Source organism: Oncorhynchus tshawytscha, linkage group LG02, assembly GCF_018296145.1.
Source record: "Oncorhynchus tshawytscha isolate Ot180627B linkage group LG02, Otsh_v2.0, whole genome shotgun sequence".
Taxonomy (NCBI): Eukaryota; Metazoa; Chordata; class Actinopteri; order Salmoniformes; family Salmonidae; genus Oncorhynchus; species Oncorhynchus tshawytscha.
Window position 1 is genome coordinate 3,184,879 of NC_056430.1, and position 22,312 is coordinate 3,207,190.

Sequence of the window (22,312 nt, forward strand, 5' to 3'; positions counted from 1 at the left end):
GCAAGCAATGATTGAATAACGTGTATGTGTACATTTATTTTGCAGTGTGGGTGTGGTCATGATGTGAGACCTGCCCACGTTGCTGGTAGTTAAATTGTAAACAACAACAAAAAATGACTCATTGAACTCTGGTCGTCCCATTGTTTCCTATATGGAAATATCTCGCAATGTGCCTATTTCAATTTTTTTTTTTCAAGTCGGACACCATTTTAATCATGAGAATCTCCTCTTTCTAATCATGTAAGTCTGGGCAGCGAGCTCTGTTGTCATCCAATGCTAGCCCAAAATACTTTTTGCCCTTGGAACGCTGAGCTCCCCCCATTGTTTTCCTATGGAGATGCATGCTGGTCTATTTCACCAAATATTTCACTATGTATATTTAGATATATATTTTTTCAAGTCAGGCACCATTTTAATCAGGAGAATCTCCTCTTTGTAATTATCTAAGTCTAGGCCGCGAGCTCGGTTGTCACTGATCACTAAACCAGAAATAGTCCAAAGTTTTCATTTTTTTCCTGCTTTCTCATTACGCAGACAAACACAGTTGACACCATCAAGGTACAGATGTTTACTTAATAATCTGTTGTTCTGCCCCTGAACAAGGCAGTTAACCCACAGTTCCTAGGCAGTCATTGAAAATAAGAATTTCTTCTGAACTGACTTGCCTTGTTAAATAAAAGGTATAAAAATTATTATTATTATTTTTTAAATGATCGTAAATCGGCGCCCAAAAATACAGATTTCCGATTGTTATGAAAACTTGAAAACGGCCCTAATTAATCGGACATTCCGATTAATCGGTCGACCTCTACTGCAAACACATCATTTCCCTCCCTATCTAGCTATAATGGCAGCTGTTGGGGGGAAAAACGGGGAAAATGTGCACGGTCTTCATAAAAGAAAATGTCCACCATTTTCGGACAATTTAGGATGTTGCACACCACGTTCAGCCAAGGGTGTGCAACGTCCTAAGTTAATGGAAAACTGGTTTCATTAGGACGTTAAGGAGGAAAGTGATTCCTTTGCAGCCTGAATGCTTTATGTACAAGCCGGAACACCAGTGTATTGCCTGGAATCCACATCAATCCTAGATGATAGTGCAGATCTACTGCCCACTATTGGCTGCCTAGGCTATAAAAAGTGCAGCTACAGAGTGTTACAACAGATCATGAGATTTAACCAAAGATTTATGGTGTCCATTACTGGGAGTTACAAGTTAGGTACTGTGATGTAGCACAGAGAATTTTCGGCCAACCTTAACTTGGCGATACTATCTTTGTTCTCGTTTCGGCCAAACATGTATTTTTTTAAATGTCGGTGTGTAGTTGCAGGTGGCGCATTTGAATTTAGAAAATGCATTTTTCTCTATGTAATCCAACAATGTGTACGCCGCCATCTGTCCATTTCAAATCTTCTCATTGAGTGAGACCGGTGGGTCCACCCCAAAGTGCCTCGCCATGATGACACTTGCCTGTCTTGATTAATGAGAGATTTGAAATAGACAAGATGGCGTCGTACACATTGTTGGATTACTAAAAGGCCGTCCTAAGAGGAAGTTGCTGCACCCATTTCCAGTAATTCCTGTCCAAGAGTGGACATTGTTTTTTTTATTCCACCTCTAAGACTGATGCAGGCTGCAAATATATATTCAGGAATTGGAAGTGGGAAAGTTGTGGGGATTTCCACATTTAGCAGAGAAATAACCACAAATAGGCCACTGACTGACAGCTGTCAGTGTAGCTAGCTAGCATGCTAACCTTAGCCTGACAGCTGTCAGTGTAGCTAGCTACCATGCTAACCTTAGCCAGCTAATGAAATTTATGTCAATTTTCAGTTAAGACAGGTGTACTGTAAATCAGGTGAAAAATAATCATTTCAGAAAAATACTACCAGCCTACCTGTGAAGAGTCTCAATTAAACCGTGCCTATACGACCTGTTTGTCTCTTGCCGTTTGATCATTCCAGTGAAGCTGTCGGGTTCCAGAAAACATTAATATTTGGACATGAGAGAACAAAGAACCAATAATGTAGCTATTTAATCATGTGCATTTTCAATCTGTCCTTGTCCTAGTCTGTAATCCCAACATGTTTCAAGCTGACCATCATTGTCCCTGTTCCCAAGCGCTCCAAGGTAACCTGCCTAAATGACTGTTGCCCTGTAGGACTCACATCTGTAATTATGAAGTACTTTGAACGGCTGATTATGACACACTTCAACACCATCATCCCAGACACCCTAGACCCACTCCAATTCGCCTTCCAAAGATAATGCAACCTCAGTTGCGCTTCACACTGCCCTCTCCCACCTGGATGAGGGGACACAACTATGTGAGAATGCTGTTCATAGACTACAGTTCAGCATTCAACACCATAGTCCCTTCCCAGCTCATTACCAAGCTAGGAACCCTGGGACTGACCCATCCCTCTGTAACTGGATCCTGGACTTCCTGACGGGCCGGCCCCAGGTGGTGAGGGTAGGCAACTACGCCATGTTGACCCTCAACACGGGGGCCCCTCAGGGGTGTGTGCCTAGTCACTTCCTGTACTCCCTGTTCACCCATGACTGTCTGGCCACTCAGGACTCCAACACCATCATTAAGTTTGCTAACGACACGACGGTGGTAGGCCTGATCGGCAATGATTCAGCCTACAGGGAGGAGGTCAGAGACTTAGCAGTGTGGTTCCAGGACAACAACCTCTCCCTCAACATCAGTAAGACCAAGGAGCTGATTGTGGACCATAAGAGAAAGAGGGGAGAGCACGCCCTATACACATTGACAAGGCTGTTGTGGAGCAGGTCAGTAGCTTCGAGTTTCTTGGCGTCCACATCACTAACGAACTAACATGGTACACCCACACCGTCATGAAGAGGGCATGACAACGCCGCTTCCCACTCAGGAGGCTGAAAAAATGTGGCATGGGCCCTCGCATCCTCAAGTTCAACAGCTGCGCCATTGAGAGCATCTTGACTGGCTTCATCACCGCTTGGATATGGCAAATGCATCGTCCTTGACCGCAAAGAGAGGCAGATAGCCTAGTGGTTAGAGCATTGGACTAGTAACCAGAAGGTTGCAAGATCGAATCCCCAAGCTGACAAGGTCAAAATCTGTCATTATGGCCCTGAACAAGGCAGTTAACCCACTGCTCCTAGCACGCCATTGAAAGTAAGAATGTGTTCTTAACTGACTTGCCTAGTTAAATAAAGGTAAAAACAAATTTAAAAATAAAAGAGCTACAGATGATGGTGCGGACAGCCCAGTACATCATTGGTGCCGAGCTCCCTGCCATCTAGGAACTTTATATCAGGCGGCATCAGAGGAAGGCCCGAAAAATTCCCAAAGACTCCAGCCACCCATCTATCAACTGTTCACTCTGCTTCCATCCGGCGAACGGTACCGGTGTATCGGCAAACAGTACCGGAGTATCGGCTCTTGGACCAACAGGCTCCGTGACAGCTTATACCCCCCAAGCCATAAGACTGCTAAATAGCTGGACTGCTAATTAGTCAATTAATGGTACTCAAACTATCTGCACTGATTCGTCTTACACTAATCCTACGCACACTCACTAGACTAAACAGTGCCTTCAGAAAGTATTCACACCCCTTGAGTTATTCCACTTTTTGTTGTGTTGCAGCTTGAATTCAATTTTTTTTAAATTAGGATTTTTTTGTTGTCACTAGCCTACACTGGCACCACAATTTCAAAGTGTGTGTGTGGGGGTTTCTATTTATTTTTACTATTTTCTACATTGTAGAATAATAGTGGAGACATCAAAACTACGAAATAACACATGGAATCATGTAATAACAAAAAAGTGTTAAATAAATAAATGTTTTATATTTGAGATTCTTCAAAGTAACCACCCTTTGCCTTGATGGCAGCTTTGCACACGCTTGGCATTCTCTCAACCAGCTTCATGAGGTAGTCACCTGGAATGCATTTCAATTAACAGGTATGCCTTGTGAGTATAGAGACTAAGTGGAGTCGCAATTCAGCAGCTTAGACACGAGAAGTATGTGGCAGGGTCTACAGACAATCACGGACTACAAAAGGAAAACCAGCCACGTCGCGGACACCGACATCTTGCTTCCGGCCAAGCTAAAGACATTCTTTGCCCGCTTTGAGGATAACACAGTGCCACCGACTCGGCACGCTACCAAGGACTGTGGGCTTTCCTTCTCTGTGGCCGATGTGAGTAAGAAATTTAAACATGTTAACTCTCGCAAGGCTGCCGGCCCAGAAGGCATCCCGAGCCACGTTCTCAGAGCATGTGCAGACCAGCTGGCTGGTGTGTTTACTGCCATATTAAATCTCTCCCAATGCCAGTCTGCTGTCCTCACATGCTTCAAGATGGCCACCATTGTTCCTAAGAATGCAAAGGTAACTGAAATAAATGACTATCGCCCCGTAGCACTCACTTCTGTCATCATGAAGTGTTTTGAGAAACTAGTCAAGGATCATCTTATTTGTCACTCTAGACCCACTTCAATTTGCTTACCGCCCAAATAGGTCCACAGACGATGCAATCGCCATCACACTGCCCTATCCCATCTGGATGAGGAATGCTGCTCATCATTAAGCTTGAGACCCTGTGTCTGAACCCCGCCCTGTGCAATTGGGTCCTGAACTTCCTGACAGGCCACCCCCAGGTGGTGAAGGTAGGAAACAACATCTCCACTTCGCTGATCCTCAACACTGGGGCCCCATAAAAGTGTGTACTCAGCCCCCAACTGTACTCCCTGTTCACCCATGACTGCGTGGCTAAGCATGCCTCCAACTCAATCATCAAGTTTGCAGATAACACAACAGTGGTAGGCTTGATTACCAGCAACGACGAGACTGCCTACAGGGAGGAGGTGAGGGCTCTCAGAGTGTGGTGTCAGGAAAACAACCTCTCACTTAACATCAACAAAGGAGATGATCGTGGACTTCAGGAAACAGCAGAGGGAGCACCCCCTTACCACATCGACGGGACAGCAGTGGAAAAGGTGGAAAGCTTCAAGTTCCTCTGCGTACACATCACAGACCAACTGAAATGGTCCACCCACACAGACAGTGTGGTGAAGGCGCAACAGCGCCTCTTCAACCTCAGGAGGCAGAATAAATTTTGCTTATCACCTAAAACCCTCACTAACTTTTACAGATGTACAATTGAGAGTATCCTGTCAGGCTGTATCACCGCCTGGTACGGCAACTGCACAGGCCTCAACTGCAGTGTTCTCCAGAGGTTGGTGCGGTCTGCACAACGCATCACCGGGGGCAAACTACCTGCTCTCCAGGACGCCTACAGCACCCGATGTCACAGGAAGGCCAAAAAGGTCATCAAGGACAACAACCAACCGAGCTACTGCCTGTTCACCCAGCTACCATCCAGAAGGCGAGATCAGTAAAGGTGCATCAAAGCTGGGACTGAGAGACAGGGAAACAGCTGTCTCAAGGCCATCAGACTGTTAAATAGCCACCACTAACACAGAGAGGCTGCTTCTCATATACACAGACTTGAAATCATTGGCCACTTTAATAAATTGAACACTAGTCACTTTAATAATATCTCCATACTGTCACTGCAGTCCCTGGTTCGAATCCAGGCTGCATCACATCCGGCCATGATTGGGAGTCCCAATTGGACCAGTGTCGGCTGTGGTAGGCCATCCATTGTAAATAAGAATTTGATCTTAACTGACTTGCCTAGTTAAATAAAGGTGTAAAAAAAAAAAACGTATCATGCATTACTCATCTCGTATTCTATTTTATTATATACTGTATTATATATATTATATATAGAATATACTGTATTCTATTCTACTGTGTCTTAGTCTATGCCGCTCTGACATTGATCGTCCATATATTTATATATTCTTAATTCCATTCTTTGCTTAGATTTGTGTGTATTGGGTATATGTTGTGAAATTGCTAGATTACTTGTTAGATATTTCTGCACAGTCGGAACTAGAAGCACAAGCATTTCCCTACAACCGCAATAACATCTGCTAGCCATGTGTATGTGACCAATAAAATTTGATATGTTAAGTTCATTTGTGGAATTTATTTTCTTAATGCATTTGAGCCAATCAGTTGTGTTGTGACAAGGTCGGGGTGGTATACAGAAGATAACCCTATTTGGTTAATGACTAAGTCCATATTATAGCAAGAACAGCTGAAATAAGCAAAGAGAAATGACAGTCCATCATTACTTTAAGACATGAAGGTCAGTCAATCTGGAACATTTCAAGAACTTTGAAATATTATTTAAGTGCAGTTGCAAAAACCATCAAGTGTTATGATGAAACTGGCTTTCATGATGACCGCCACAGGAAGGGAAGACCCAGAGTTACCTCTGCTGCAGAGGATAGGTTCATTAGTTAACTGCACCTCAGATTGCAGCCCAAATAAATGCTTCACAGAGTTCAAGTAACAGACATCTCAACAGAAACTGTTCAGAGGAGACTGTGAATCAGGCATTATTGGTCAAATTGCTGCAAAGAAACCTCTACTAATGGACACCAATAAGAAGAGACTTGCTTAGGCCAAGAAACACGAGCAATGGACATTTAGACCTGTGGAAAATCTGTCTTTCGTCTGATGAGTCCAAATTTGAGATTTTTGGTTCCAACCGTTGTGTCTTTGTGAGACACCGAGTAGGTGAACGGATGATCTCCACATGTGTTGTTCCCACCATGAAGCATGGAGATGGTGTGGGGGTGCTTTGCCAGTGACACTGATTTATTTAGATTTCAAGGCACACTTAACCAGCATGGCAACCACAGCATTCTGCAGCGATACGACAACCCATTTGGTTTGCGTTTAGTGGGACTATATTTATATATTTTTTTAATAGGACAATGACTCAAAACACACCTCCAGGCTATGTAAGAGCTATTTCACCAAGGAGAGTGATGGAGTAGTGCATCAGATGACCTGGCCTCCACAATCACCAGACCTCAACCCAATTGAGATGGTTTGGGATGAGTTAGACCGCAGAGCAAAGGAAAAGCAGCCAAGTGCTCAGCATATGCGGGAACTTCTTCAAGACTGTTGGAAAAGCATTCCAGGTGAAGCTGGTTGAAAGAATTGTAAGAGTGCAAAGCTGTCATCAAGGCAAAGGGTGACTACTTTGAAGAATCTCATATATAAATCATATTTGATTTCTTTAACACTTTTTTTTGGTTACTACATTATTCCATATGCGTTATTTCATAGTTTTGATGTCTTCACTATTATTCTACAATGTAGAAAATGGTAAAAATAAAGAAAAACCCTTGGATGAGTAGGCGTGTCCACACTTTTTTGACGCGCGCGCGTGTGTGTGTTAGAGGTTGACCGATTAATCGGAATGGCCGATTAATTGGGGCCGATTTATATATATATATATATATATATGATTATTTTTATACCTTTTATTTAACTAGGCAAGTCAGTTAAGAACACATTCTTATTTTCAATGACGGCCTAGGAACGGTGGGTTAACTGCCTCGTTCAGGGGCAGAACGGCAGATTTTCACATTGCCAGCTCGGGGGGTCCAATCTTGCAACCTTACAGTTAACTAGTCCAACGCTATAACCACCTGCCTCTCGTTGCACTCCAAGGAGACTGCCTGTTACGCGAATGCAGTAAGCCAAGGTAAGTTGCTAGCTAGCATTAATTTATCTTATAAAAAAAAAATCTACCAATTAATCACTAGTTAACTACACATGGTTGATGATATTACTAGTTTATCTAGCGTGTCCTGCGTTGCATATAATCTGACTGAGCATACAAGTATCTGACTGAGCGGTGGTAGGCAGCAGCAGGATCGTAAACATTCATTCAAACAGCACTTTGTTGCGTTTTGTCAGCAGCTCTTCGTTGTGCGTCAAGCATTGAGCTGTTTATGACTTCAAGCATATCAACTCCCGAGATGAGGCTGGTGTAACCGATGTGAAATGGCTAGCTAGTTAGCGGGGTGCACGCTAATTGCTTTTCAAACGTCACTCGCTCTGAGCCTTGGAGTGGTTGTTCCCCTTGCTCTGCATGTGTAACGCTGCTTCGATGGTGGCTGTTGTCGTTGTGTTCCTGGTTCGAGACCAGGGAGGAGCGAGGAGAGGGACGGAAGCTATACTGTTACACTGGCAATACTAAAGTGCCTATAAGAACATCCAATAGTCAAAGGTTAATGAAATACAAATGTTATAGAGGGAAATAGTCCTATAATAACTACAAACTTCTTACCTGGGAATATTGAAGACTCATGTTAAAAGGAACCACCAGCTGTCATATGTTCTCATGTTCTGAGCAAGGAACTTAAACGTTAGCTTTTTTACATGGCACATATTGCTCTTTTACTTTCTTCTCCAACACTTTGTTTTTGCATTATTTAAACCAAATTGAACATGTTTCATTATTTATTTGAGGCTAAATTGATTTTATTGATGTATTATATTAAGTTAAAATAAGTGTTCATTCAGTATTGTTGTAATTTTCATTATTACAAATAAATACCAATTAAATCGTCCGATTTAAAAAAAAAAAAATAATAATAATAATTAATTTTGTATTTTTATATCGGCTTTTTTTGGTCCTCCAATAATCGGTATCGGCGTTGAAAAATCATAATCGGTCGACCTCTAATCCACACGCTAGCTAGCTTGCTTATTCTGCTGTTTTTGTGTGTGTTGCTATGCAGGTATTTTCTCCATGGTGTCTGCCGAGAGGGGAATAGGTGCATGTTCTCTCATGACCTGACCACCAGTAAACCTTCAACCATCTGTAAGTTCTACCAGAGAGGTGTGTGTGCCTACGGAGACCGCTGCAGGTAAGATCCAATATACCTACCACACTGATGGGCTGGAATGTACAGTTACTGTATGAGATTTATGCTCATCTATAGTGTTCAGTAAGTGTGTGTTTATTATCATTGTGTGTGTTTGGACTGTCTGTGTTGTAGGTATGACCACATCAAGCCATCTGGTGGTGGAGGAGGAGGGAGAGGTGTGCCCATGGACCTTCCTAACAGAAACCCCATCACTGCTGGGGCCTTCATCCCCCCTGGGGTGCCTGGACCTCTCACCCCCACTGCACCCCAAGCCAGGCATCAGGGGGGGAAGAAACCGCTGGTGCTGAGAGATCGAGGTATGCAAGGTGGAATCTCACTGACCACATTTACATGCACACCAGTATCCCATTATTATTCTGTTTTTGAGTTGACGCTAGGACTGGGCGATATATCAAATTAATTGGATTCATTTAAATGTATGTTTTTGCGTGATATTCAAAATGCCTGTACCAAGAATCAAGGTTTTGTTATTTTTCACTTTTATGAACGTTTGTCCGCTTGTTCTCATGTTGTCTTTTTGGTCTCGTTCGCTCCTTCTGTGCTGTGCATCTTCCCATTTACACCAGAGATCTGTATATAATGACGAGATGCTCACGTCTCCGTCCTAACAATGGGAGTCGTCTCAAAGGTAGGAAGGCAGGCGACAAGCTTAAGGACAAAATAAGCCCATAGAAAAGCTTTGGCCTTATTTTGGACAGATTTTTATCAAGAGTGAAACCTCTCGCTTTGCACCTTCCTCTATGGTTTACACACCACACCAAGCCCCTCCCCTTCCTCTCACGCCAACAACGTTGAGAGGTCACATCTTCCCTTCTGACAAAGCGGTTTCAACTCGCTAGTTGCATTTGAGGTTTGGTCCAACAGAATCAGCCATATCAGTCAACTTCTCCTCTAGTACAGTAAAATGAACTTTTCTACCCTTTTTGTCTCAACTACTCAAAATGCACGCAGAGCAGACACTCTTGTTTATTAGTATCAATGAACATTGATTATTGAAAATGAATGCTCAGTTTGTCCCGCACGGCGTTGGGGTACCACTGTAATACTAGCTGCCTAGTCTGCAATAAGCATAAAACACAATTATATATATAACAGAGCTGAGCTGTACCTATATATATATTTTTATTGCTTTTTTCCCCCGCATTATTTAACTTATTTTGTACATAATGTTGCTGCCACCGTCTCTTATGATTGAAAAGATCTTCTGGAAATCAGAACAGCGATTACTCACTTCGAACTGGATGAAGATTTTTTTCTTTTAAGTCCGACGCAAAGGATATACTGCCTCTCCGAGACCAGGACCAAATCTCAGTCATTCGTGTGAAGAAAAAAAGGAAATTCAGGGGGCCTTGTGAGCATTTGTCTGCGAGTGGGTTACCCACCCGCATTTGTCTGCGAGTGGGTAACCCGCTGCGAGTGGGTAACCCATAAAAATTTAATATTTTATGTTTCACGAGTCGTGGCTGAACGACGAACGGATAATATTATTTTGGATGGGTTTTCTGTGCATCGGCAGGACGGAACAGCTATGTCTGGTAGGACAAGGGGTGGGTGTGAAACTATTTGTCAATAACAGCTGGTCTACCAAGTGTTTTCCACACTATCTACCAAGAGAGTTTTCATCTATATTTTTCGTAGGCGTTTATTTACCACCACAAACCGATGCTGGCACTAAGACCACACTCAACCAGCTGTATAAGGCCATAAGCAAACAAGAAAATGCTTATCCAGAAGCGGCACTCCTAGTGACCGGGGACTTTAATGCAGGGGAACTTAAATCAGTTTTACCTAATTTCTACCAGCATGTTACACGTGTAACCAGAGTTTAAAAAAAAATGTCAGACCACCGTTACTCTACACACAGAGACACATACAAATCTGACCATAATTCTATCCTCCTGATTCCTGCTTACAAGCAAAAACTAAAGCAGGAGGTACCAGGGACTCGTCAGATGACACGGATACTACGCCACAGGACTGTTTTGCGGTCACAGATTCGAATATGTTCCAGGATTCATCCAATGGCATTGAGGAGTATACCACCTCAGTCATCGGCTTCATCAATAAGTGCATCGACAAAGTCGTTCCCACAGTGACCGTACGTACATATCCCAACCAGAAGCCATGGATTACAGGCAACAGAGCTGCACCTTTCAAGGATGGGGACACTAATCCAGACACTTATAACATATCCCGCTATGCCCTCAGACGAACCATCAAACATGAAAAGTGTCAATACAGGACTAAGATTGAATCCCACTACACTGGTTCTGACGCTCGTCGGATGTGGCAGGGAAACGGACACAAAAACAACAAACCTTTCTGAACGTGATAATACCTTGACAAAGTTGTTAAATAGCATGTTAGTACATATTCTTTCAATATTTTGATGTTTTAGAAAGTTCTGTTGCGTACCTGTAATGGTACAAGTTTACGTCTGCATAGTTCTGGCCTTTTCTTTATTCTGAAAAATGGAGCGCATGCTTGGCCAGAACTTGCTGTTTCTCCTACTGCCACAGTGCAACAGCGCCATCTATTGGCCTGATGGACTAAAGCGTGTTCTAAAGCATAATGACTAAAGCATGGACAAAGCATAATGCTAAAGCATGTGGTATATACAATTTAGGTTAAGACAAATGCATAAGCAAATTAGTTACAAATAATAAGGGGTGTCTGTTTATAGTGACTTTGTTTTCAACCTATTGCACCCACAAAGCTCATCACTAAGCTAGGGACCCTGGCACTGAACCCCCTCCCTCTGCAACTGGATCCTGGACTTCCTGACGGACCACCCCCAAGTGGTAAGGGTAGGCGGCATCATATCTGCGACACTGATCCTTAACACGGGGCCCCTCAGGGGTGTGTGCTTAGTCCCCTCCTGTACCCCCTCTTCACCCACGACTGCTTGGCCAAGCACGAGTCCGACACCATTAAGTTTGCTGGTGACACAACAGTGGTAGGCCGGGTGGTAGGCCTGATCACTGACAACGATGAGACCTGGCAATGTCGTGACCGCTCGAGCCTGTGGATTACTGAACATAACGCGCCAACCAAATGGAGGTATTTTGGATATAAAAATAATCTTTATGGAACAAAAGGAACATTTATTGTGTAACTGGGAGTCTCGTGAGTGCAAACATCCAAAGGTCATCAAAGGTAAGCGATTAATTTGATTGGTCACGAAAGTCAGAAAAGCAATCTATTTTGCTGCTAGCTGTTTGTAATGTTTTGTCTGCTGAGAGAGATGTCCTTACATAAATGCTTGGTTTGCGTTAGCTGTAAAGCTTTTTTGAAATCTGACACGCCAGGTGGATTAACAACAAGCTAAGCTGTGTTTTGCTATATTTCACTTGTGATTTCATGAAAATCAAATATTTTTAGTAATTTAAATTGAAGTTGGCGCTCTGCAATTCAGCGGATGTTGAGGAAAATGATCCCGCTAGCGGGATGGGTGCGCCAAGAAGTTAAACAGCTTGGAAAATTCAAGAAAATGATGTCATGGCTTTAGAAGGCTTCTGATAGGCTAATTGACATCATTTGAGTCAATTGGAGGTGTACCTGTGGATGTATTTCAAGGCCTACCTTCAAACTCAGTCCTCCTTTGCTTGCTTGACATCATGGGGAAATCAAAATAAATCAGCCAAAACCTCAGAAAATAAATTGTCGACCTCCACAAGTCTGGTTCGTCCTTGGGACAATTTCCAAACGCCTGAAGATACCACGTTCATCTGTACAAATAATAGTACATAAGTATAAACACTATGTGACCACGCAGCCATCATACTGCTCAGGAAGGAGACTCATTCTGTCTCCTAGAGATGAACGTACTTTGGTGTTAAAAGTGCAAATCAATCCCAGAACAACAGCAAAGGACCTTGTGAAAATGCTGGAGGAAACTGGTACAAAAGTATCGATATCCACAGTAAAACAAGTCCTACATCGACATAACCTGAAAGTCCTCTCAGCAAGGAAGAAGCCACTGCTCCAAAACCGCCATAAAAAAAAAGTCTGACTACAGTTTGCAACTGCACATGGGGACAAAGATCGTACTTTTTGGAGAAATGTCCTCTGGTATGATGAAACAAAAATATAACTATTTGGCCATAATGACCATCATTATGTTTGGAGGAAAAAGGGGGAGGCTTGCAAGCTCAAGAACACCATCCCAACCGTGAAGCACGGGGGTGGCAGCATCATGTTGTGGGGGGGCTTTGCTGCAGGAGGGACTGGTGCGCTTCACAAAATAGATGGCATCATGAGGGTGGAAAATTATGTGGATATATTGAAGCAACATCTCAAGACATCAGTCAGGAAGTTAAAGCTTGGTCGCAAATGGGTCTTCCAAATGGACAATGACCCCAAGCATACTTCTAGAGTTGTGGCAAAATGGCTTAAGGACAACAAAGTCAAGTTATTGGAGTGGCCATCACAAAGCCCTGACCTCAATCTCATGTAACTTTTTTTGGCAGAAGTGAAAAAGCGTGCGCGAGCAAGGAGGCCTGCAAACCTGACTCTGTTACACCAGCTCTGTCAGGAGGAATGGGCCAATATTCACCTTATTGTGGGAAGGTTGTGGAATGCTACCCAAAACGTTTGACCCAAGTTAAACCATTTAAAGGCAATGCAACCAAATACTAATTGAGGGGATGTAAACTTCTGACCCACTGGGAATGTTATCAAATCAAATCAAATCAAATGTATTTATATAGCCCTTCGTACATCAGCTGATATCTCAAAGTGCTGTACAGAAACCCAGCCTAAAACCCCAAACGGCAAGCAATGCAGGTGTAGAAGCACGGTGGCTAGGAAAAACTCCCTAGAAAGGCCAAAACCTAGGAAGAAACCTAGAGAGGAACCAGGCTATGTGGGGTGGCCAGTCCTCTTCTGGCTGTGCCGGGTGGAGATTATAACAGAACATGGCCAAGATGTTCAAATGTTCATAAATGACCAGCATGGTCAAATAATAATAAGGCAGAACAGTTGAAACTGGAGCAGCAGCACAGTCAGGTGGAAGTTGAAACTGGAGCAGCAGCATGGCCAGGTGGACTGGGGACAGCAAGGAGTCATCATGTCAGGTAGTCCTGGGGCATGGTCCTAGGGCTCAGGTCAGTTGAAACTGGAACAGCAGCATGGCCAGGTGGACTGGGGACAGCAAGGAGTCATCATGTCAGGTAGTCCTGGAGCTCAGGTCCTAGGGCTCGGGTCCTCCGAGAGAGAGAAAGAAAGAGAGAAGGAGAGAATTAGAGAACGCACACTTAGATTCACACAGGACACCGAATAGGACAGGAGAAGTACTCCAGATATAACAAACTGACCCCAGCCCCCGACACATAAACTACTGCAGCATAAATACTGGAGGCTGAGACAGGAGGGGTCAGGAGACACTGTGGCCCCATCCGAGGTCACCCCCGGACAGGGCCAAACAGGAAGGATATAACCCCACCCACTTTGCCAAAGCACAGCCCCCACACCACTAGAGGGATATCTTCAACCACCAACTTACCATCCTGAGACAAGGCTGAGTATAGCCCACAAAGATCTCCGCCACGGCACAACCCAAGGGGGGCGCCAACCCAGACAGGATGACCACAACAGTGAATCAACCCACTCAGGTGACGCACCCCCTCCAGGGACGGCATGAGAGAGCCCCAGTAAGCCAGTGACCCAGCCCCTGTAATAGGGTTAGAGGCAGAGAATCCCAGTGGAAAGAGGGGAACCGGCCAGGCAGAGACAGCAAGGGCGGTTCGTTGCTCCAGAGCCTTTCCGTTCACCTTCCCACTCCTGGGCCAGACTACACTCAATCATATGACCCACTGAAGAGATGAGTCTTCAGTAAAGACTTAAAGGTTGAGACCGAGTTTGCGTCTCTGACATGGGTAGGCAGACCGTTCCATAAAAATGGAGCTCTATAGGAGAAAGCCCTGCCTCCAGCTGTTTGCTTAGAAATTCTAGGGACAATTAGGAGGCCTGCGTCTTGTGACCGTAGCGTACGTGTAGGTATGTACGGCAGGACCAAATCAGAGAGATAGGTAGGAGCAAGCCCATGTAATGCTTTGTAGGTTAGCAGTAAAACCTTGAAATCAGCCCTTGCTTTGACAGGAAGCCAGTGTAGAGAGGCTAGCACTGGAGTAATATGATCACATTTTTTGGTTCTAGTCAGGATTCTAGCAGCCGTATTTAGCACTAACTGAAGTTTATTTAGTGCTTTATCCGGGTAGCCGGAAAATAGAGCATTGCAGTAGTCTAACCTAGAAGTGACAAAAGCATGGATTAATTTTTCTGCATCATTTTTGGACAGAAAGTTTCTGATTTTTGCAATGTTACGTAGATGGAAAAAAGATGTCCTTGAAATGGTCTTGATATGTTCTTCAAAAGAGAGATCAGGGTCCAGAGTAACGCCGAGGTCCTTCACAGTTTTATTTGAGACGACTGTACAACCATTAAGATTAATTGTCAGATTCAACAGAATATCTCTTTGTTTCTTGGGACCTAGAACAAGCATCTCTGTTTTGTCCGAGTTTAATAGTAGAAAGTTTGCAGCCATCCACTTCCTTATGTCTGAAACACATGCTTCTAGCGAGGGCAATTTTGGGGCTTCACCATGTTTCATTGAAATGTACAGCTGTGTGTCATCCGCATAGCAGTGAAAGTTTACATTATGTTTTCGAATAACATCCCCAAGAGGTAAAATATATAGTGAGAACAATAGTGGTCCTAAAACGGAACCTTGAGGAACACCGAAATTTACAGTTGATTTGTCAGAGGACAAACCATTCACAGAGACAAACTGATATCTTTCCGACAGATAAGATCTAAACCAGGCCAGAACTTGTCCGTGTAGACCAATTTGGGTTTCCAATCTCTCCAAAAGAATGTGGTGATCGATGGTATCAAAAGCGGCACTAAGGTCTAGGAGCACGAGGACAGATGCAGAGCCTCGGTCCGATGCCATTAAAATGTCATTTACCACCTTCACAAGTGCCATCTCAGTGCTATGATGGGGTCTAAAACCAGACTGAAGCATTTCGTATACATTGTTTGTCTTCAGGAAGGCAGTGAGTTGCTGAGCAACAGCCTTCTCTAAAATTTTTGAGAGGAATGGAAGATTCGATATAGGCCGATAGTTTTTTATATTTTCTGGGTCAAGGTTTGGCTTTTTCAAGAGAGGCTTTATTACTGCCACTTTTAGTGAGTTTGGTACACATCCAGTGGATAGAGAGCCGTTTATTATGTTCAACATAGGAGGGCCAAGCACAGGAAGCAGCTCTTTCAGTAGTTTAGTTGGAATAGGGTCCAGTATGCAGCTTGAAGGTTTAGAGGCCATGATTATTTTCATCATTGTGTCAAGAGATATAGTACTAAAACACTTGAGCGTCTCTCTTGATCCTAGGTCCTGGCAGAGTTGTGCAGACTCAGGACAACTGAGGTTTGGAGGAATACGCAGGTTTAAAGAAGAGTCCGTAATTTGCTTTCTAATAATCATAATCTTTTCCTCAAAGAAGTTCATGAATTTATCACTGCTAAAGTGAAAGTCATCCTCTCTTGGGGAATGCTGCTTTTTAGTTAGCTTTGCGACAGTATCAAAAAGGAATTTCGGATTGTTCTTATTTTCCTCAATTAAGTTAGAAAAATAGGATGATCGAGCAGCAGTAAGGGCTCTTCGGTACTGCACGGTACTGTCTTTCCAAGCTAGTCGGAAGACTTCCAGTTTGGTGTGGCGCCATTTCCGTTCCAATTTTCTGGAAGCTTGCTTCAGAGCTCGGGTATTTTCTGTGTACCAGGGAGCTAGTTTCTTATGAGAATTTTTTTTTAGTTTTTAGGGGTGCAACTGCATCTAGGGTATTGCGCAAGGTTAAATTGAGATCCTCAGTTAGGTGGTTAACTGATTTTTGTCCTCTGGCGTCCTTGGGTAGGCAGAGGGAGTCTGGAAGGGCATCAAGGAATCTTTGTGTTGTCTGTGAATTTATAGCACGACTTTTGATGTTCCTTGGTTGGGGTCTGAGCAGATTATTTGTTGCAATTGCAAACGTAATAAAATGGTGGTCCGATAGTCCAGGATTATGAGGAAAAACATTAAGATCCACCACATTTATTCCATGGGACAAAACTAGGTCCAGCGTATGACTGTGACAGTGAGTGGGTCCAGAGACATGTTGGACAAAACCCACTGAGTCGATGATGGCTCCGAAAGCCTTTTGGAGTGGGTCTGTGGACTTTTCCATGTGAATATTAAAGTCACCAAAGATTAGAATATTATCTGCTATGACTACAAGGTCCGATAGGAATTCAGGGAACTCAGTGAGAAACGCTGTATATGGCCCAGGAGGCCTGTAAACAGTAGCTATAAAAAGTGATTGAGTAGGCTGCATAGATTTCATGACTAGAAGCTCAAAAGACGAAAACGTCATTTTTTTTTTTGTAAATTGAAATTTGCTATCGTAAATGTTAGCAACCCCTCCGCCTTTGCGGGATGCACGGGGGATATGGTCACTAGTGTAGCCAGGAGGTGAGGCCTCATTTAAAACAGTAAATTCATCAGGCTTAAGCCATGTTTCAGTCAGGCCAATCACATCAAGATTATGATCAGTGATTAGTTCATTGACTATAATTGCCTTTGAAGTAAGGGATCTAACATTAAGTAGCCCTATTTTGAGATGTGAGGTATCATGATCTCTTTCAGTAATGACAGGAATGGAGGTGGTCTTTATCCTAGTGAGATTGCTAAGGCGAACACCGCCATGTTTAGTTTTGCCCAACCTAGGTCGAGGCACAGACACGGTCTCAATGGTGATAGCTGAGCTGACTACACTGACTGTGCTAGTGGCAGACTCCACTATGCTGGCAGGCTGGCTAACAGCCTGCTGCCTGGCCTGCACCCTATTTCATTGTGGAGCTAGAGGAGTTAGAGCCCTGTCTATGTTGGTAGATAAGATGAGAGCACCCCTCCAGCTAGGATGGAGTCCGTCACTCCTCAGCAGGTCAGGCTTGGTCCTGTTTGTGGGTGAGTCCCAGAAAGAGGGCCAATTATCTACAAATTCTATCTTTTGGGAGGGGCAGAAAACAGTTTTCAACCAGCGATTGAGTTGTGAGACTCTGCTGTAGAGCTCATCACTCCCCCTAACTGGGAGGGGGCCAGAGACAATTACTCGATGCCGACACATCTTTCTAGCTGATATGCACGCAGAAGCTATGTTGCGCTTGGTGATCTCTGACTGTTTCATCCTAACATCGTTGGTGCCGACGTGGATAACAATATCTCTATACTCTCTACACTCGCCAGTTTTAGCTTTAGCCAGCACCATCTTCAGATTAGCCTTAACGTCGGTAGCCCTGCCCCCGGGTAAACAGTGTATGATCGCTGGATGATTCGCTTTAAGTCTAATACTGCGGGTAATGGAGTCGCCAATGACTAGAGTTTTCAATTTGTCAGAGCTAATGGTGGGAAGCTTTGGCGTCTCAGACCCCGTAACGGGAGGAGTAGAGACCAGAGAAGAATCGGCCTCTGACTCCGACCCGCTGCTTAATGGGGAAAACCGGTTGAAAGTTTCTGTCGGCTGAATGAGCGACACCGGTTGAGCGTTCCTACAGCATTTCCTTCCAGAAAGGGGATTTATACTACTCTCTGTACTTACTGGTGGCACAGACGCTGTTTCATCCTTTCCTACACTGAAATTACCCTTGCCTAACGATTGCGTCTGAAGCTGGGCTTGCAGCACAGCTATCCTCGCCGTAAGGCGAGTACAGCGGCTGCAATTAGAAGGCATCATGTTAATGTTACTACTTAGCTTCGGCTGTTGGAGGTCCTGACGAATCGTGTCCAGATAAAGCGTCCGGAGTGAAAAAGTTGAAAAAGTTGAGGAAAAAAATAAATAAATATATGAACGGTAATTAAAAAGTGAAAACCGTAAAGTTGTCAGGTAGCAAAACAGGTTGGCAACAAAACGCACAGCAACTCGAAAACAAGCCTGCAAGTTGTGATCCTAACTGACCTAAGACAGGGAAATTTTACTAGGATTAGATGTCAGGAATTGTGAAAACGGTGTTTAAATGCATTTGGCTACGGTGTATGTACACTTCTGACTTCAACTGTATCAATGATGTCGCTCTTGCTGCTGGCGATTCTCTGATCCACCTCTACGCAGACGACACCATTCTGTCTACATCGGGCCTTTTGGACACTGTGCTAGCAAACCTCCAAACGAGCTTAAACGACATACAACACTCCTTCCGTGGCCTCCAACTGCTTTTAAATGCTAGTGAAACTAAATGTATGCTCTTCAACCAATTGCTGCCCGCACCCTCCCGCCTGACTAGCATCACTACTCTGGACGGTTCTGACCTCAAATATGTGGACAACAACAAATACCTAGGTGTCTGGTTAGACTGTAAACTCTCCTTCCAGACTCACATTAAGCATCTCCAATACAAAATTAGAAATCAGCTTCCTATTTCGCAACAAAGCCTCCGTCAGTCATGCTGCCAAACATGGGGCAGGGTAGCCAAGTGGTTAGAGCGTTGGACTAGTATCCGGAAGGTTGCAAGTTCAAATCCCTAAGCTGACACGGTACAAATCTGCCGTTCTGCCCCTGAACAGGCAGTTAACCCACTGTTCCTAGGCCGTCATTGAAAATAAGAATTTGTTCTTAACTGACTTGCCTAGTTAAATAAAGGTTAAAAAAATAAAATAAGATAAAAAATACCCTCGTAAAACTGACTATCCTACCTATCCTTGACTTTGGCGATGTCATTCACAAAATAGCCCCCAACACTCTACTCAGCAAACTGGATGTAGTCTATGTAGCTATCCGTTTTGTCACCAAAGCCCCATATACTACCCACCACTGCGGCCTGTATGCTCTCGTTGGCTGGCCCTCACAATAAATATCTGTCGCCAAACCCACTGGCTCCAGGTCATCTATAAGTCTTTGCTAGGTAAAGCCCTGCCTTATCTCAGCTCACTGGTCACCATAGCAACACCCACCCATAGCACGCGCTCCAGAAGGTACATTGCACTGGTCATCCCCAAAGCCAACACTTACTTTTGCCACCTTTCCTTCCTGGAACGAATTGCAAAAATCTCTGAAGTTGGAGTCTTATCTCCCTCTCTAACTTTATGCATCAGCTGTCAGAGCAGCTTACCCATCATTGTACCTGTACACATCCAATGTGTAAATAACACACCCTACTACCTCATCCCCATATTATTACTGTTGGGCTTCTTTTCTTGGGCTTCTATTTAATAATGAATTTTCAATGTGCACTTATAAATCATATACATTTTAATCAAAATACAGCTGTAGACAGAAGTCAAGGATCAAACATACAAATGATTTCTCTCCTGAGTTCTGCAAAATAGGAAAAGTTGCTTTTAGTCAACCCCTAGTGATGTAACTGCCTACTTCAAAACCTTCTTCACATGAGACCAAGCCCATGCATATCAAATCAAAGTTTATTTGTCACATACTCCGAATTCAACAGGTGTAGACCTTACAGTGAAATGCTTACTTACAGGCTCTAACCAACAGTGCAAAAAAGGTATTATGTGAACAATAGGTAAGTAAAACAACAGTGAAAAAGACAGTGAACAATAACAGTTTTACAAACTTGCAGGAGAGAACAATAGTTCCAGTGTTTTCTAAGGGCTCGGCAGTCATTTTCCACTTCCGTGTGGCTTTATAGTGGTATTTCTGACTTGTCTCTTATCTCTTTCACTCCTTTGCAGGGTTCTGTGTCTATGAATCTCCTTTATCCTTGAGGTGCTTTCTCACAGACACCCTATTTTGACTGCAATAACTCACACATCTCTCAGACCGTTTCTTAGAGGCAGAGACTAGAAAAGAACTGTGGAACAATATTAAACCTTATAATGCATATATATATATATATATATATATATATTTCTAATCTGTAGTCCAGGACCCTATAAATGTAGTGGAGGAGGGTTCTTATAGCCCTTCCCCTTCTATTAATACAACAAAAGCATAATCAGGGACTGCGGTTGAAAATTAGCTGGCTGGCTAAAACCGGCACCTTTACTGAAACGTTGGTTAATGTGCACTGTCCCTGTAAAAAATAAACTCAAACTCAATCAATTATTATAATACATCAAATATTTGGTGCAGCCCCTATCATGACCCCAAGGTGAGCCCATCATTACTTGCTCATTACTTGCTCTTCTCTTGATCTTTTTCACCCCAGTATCTCAGCCTGCACATCATCATCTGCACATCAATCACGCCATTATTAATGCTAAATTGTAATTATTTTGCCTCTATGGCCTATTTATCGCCTACCTCCCTACTCTTCTACATTTGCACACACTGTTCATAGAGTTTACTATGTTTCTTTTCTATTGTGTTTTTGAATGTACGTTTATTTATGTGTAATTCTGTGTTGTTTTTGTCGCACTGCTTTGCTTTATCTCGGCCAGGTCGCAGTTGTCAATGAGAACTTGTTCTCAACTGGCCTACCTGGTTAAATAAAGGTTAAATAAAAAATGTCATAGGTGTTGTGTGATGTTTTCATCTGTTTGTTGTTAGCAGTTTATGTTATTCTTTAATAACACAGACCCCAAAGAAAATCAGGGGAGGAAAATAATAGGTTTATTCAAAAAGGACAAATCATGCTTGGAAGTAGATGGCAATTCTCCCCTGTCCTCAGTGATGCTCTCCAGTGATTCTCTCCTGTGGTTCTCCACTGTGATCATCTCCACAGATCAAAGGGACAGGATCTAGTTTTAAAATCCAGCCCTAGCCTGTGGTTGACCAATTAGAAGTCCTTACAGTACAACTGAGCCAATGGCCCAATAACAAGTATCCTATTTCAGGCTCACTGCATAGACAAATTCCTCCTATGTCTCTGACCCATTTGATAAATGATTCCATATTACAGAAAAACCACTATTTCCGTTGATCATTGTCTATTGACTTCTCGTCCTCTTGACCCTTTGTACTCTGTCTCTGTGTTGTGTATTTATCTTTGAAATATTATTCTATTTTCAAAAAGATCACTTCAGAAAGTAGGTTACCTGCGCAGTTCGATCCACCATAGATATTTAGCCTACGATCATTAATTTACTATAATTTAAATTAAGTTTCTGCTTATAATTTCCAACATTTGGTTGGCCATTTGTTTGTCAATTATAGTTAGATACATGCAGCTTCTCTTCTGTCCTAACTTGTTGACCTGGCCTAGAAGACTAAATAAATTAGACTTCAAGATAGTCTTACATTGATCTGTGGATCAGTGGAAAGATTGTTCCTGTACAAAATGTCCAAATGTCATGAGTTTGACTGGTTTTAAGGAAATGAAAAGCTGAGAACTAAGAAACACATTTCTTCACATAGCCATGCAATCTTCATAGACAGGCCATTCTACTGCCAATGTTTAACTTAAGAGCTTAGTGACATGGCACCGTTATAGGATGCCACCTTTCCAACAAGTCGGTTCATCAAATGTCTGCCCTGCTTGAGCTGTTCCAGTCAATTGTAAGTGCTG

At 43.2% G+C, this 22,312-nt stretch overlaps 1 protein-coding gene across 1 annotated transcript in view; it reads left to right on the plus strand.

Annotated features, from left to right (window-relative positions):
• The window catches only part of LOC112247478 (probable E3 ubiquitin-protein ligase makorin-2), a 59,322-nt gene that overhangs the window by 10,858 nt on the left and 26,152 nt on the right, over positions 1–22,312 (plus strand). The window contains exons 2-3 of the mRNA XM_024416250.2: positions 8,666–8,794; positions 8,927–9,111. Of these exons, the coding sequence (XP_024272018.1) occupies positions 8,666–8,794; positions 8,927–9,111 (314 nt within the window). The remainder of the gene's footprint in view (positions 1–8,665; positions 8,795–8,926; positions 9,112–22,312) is intronic.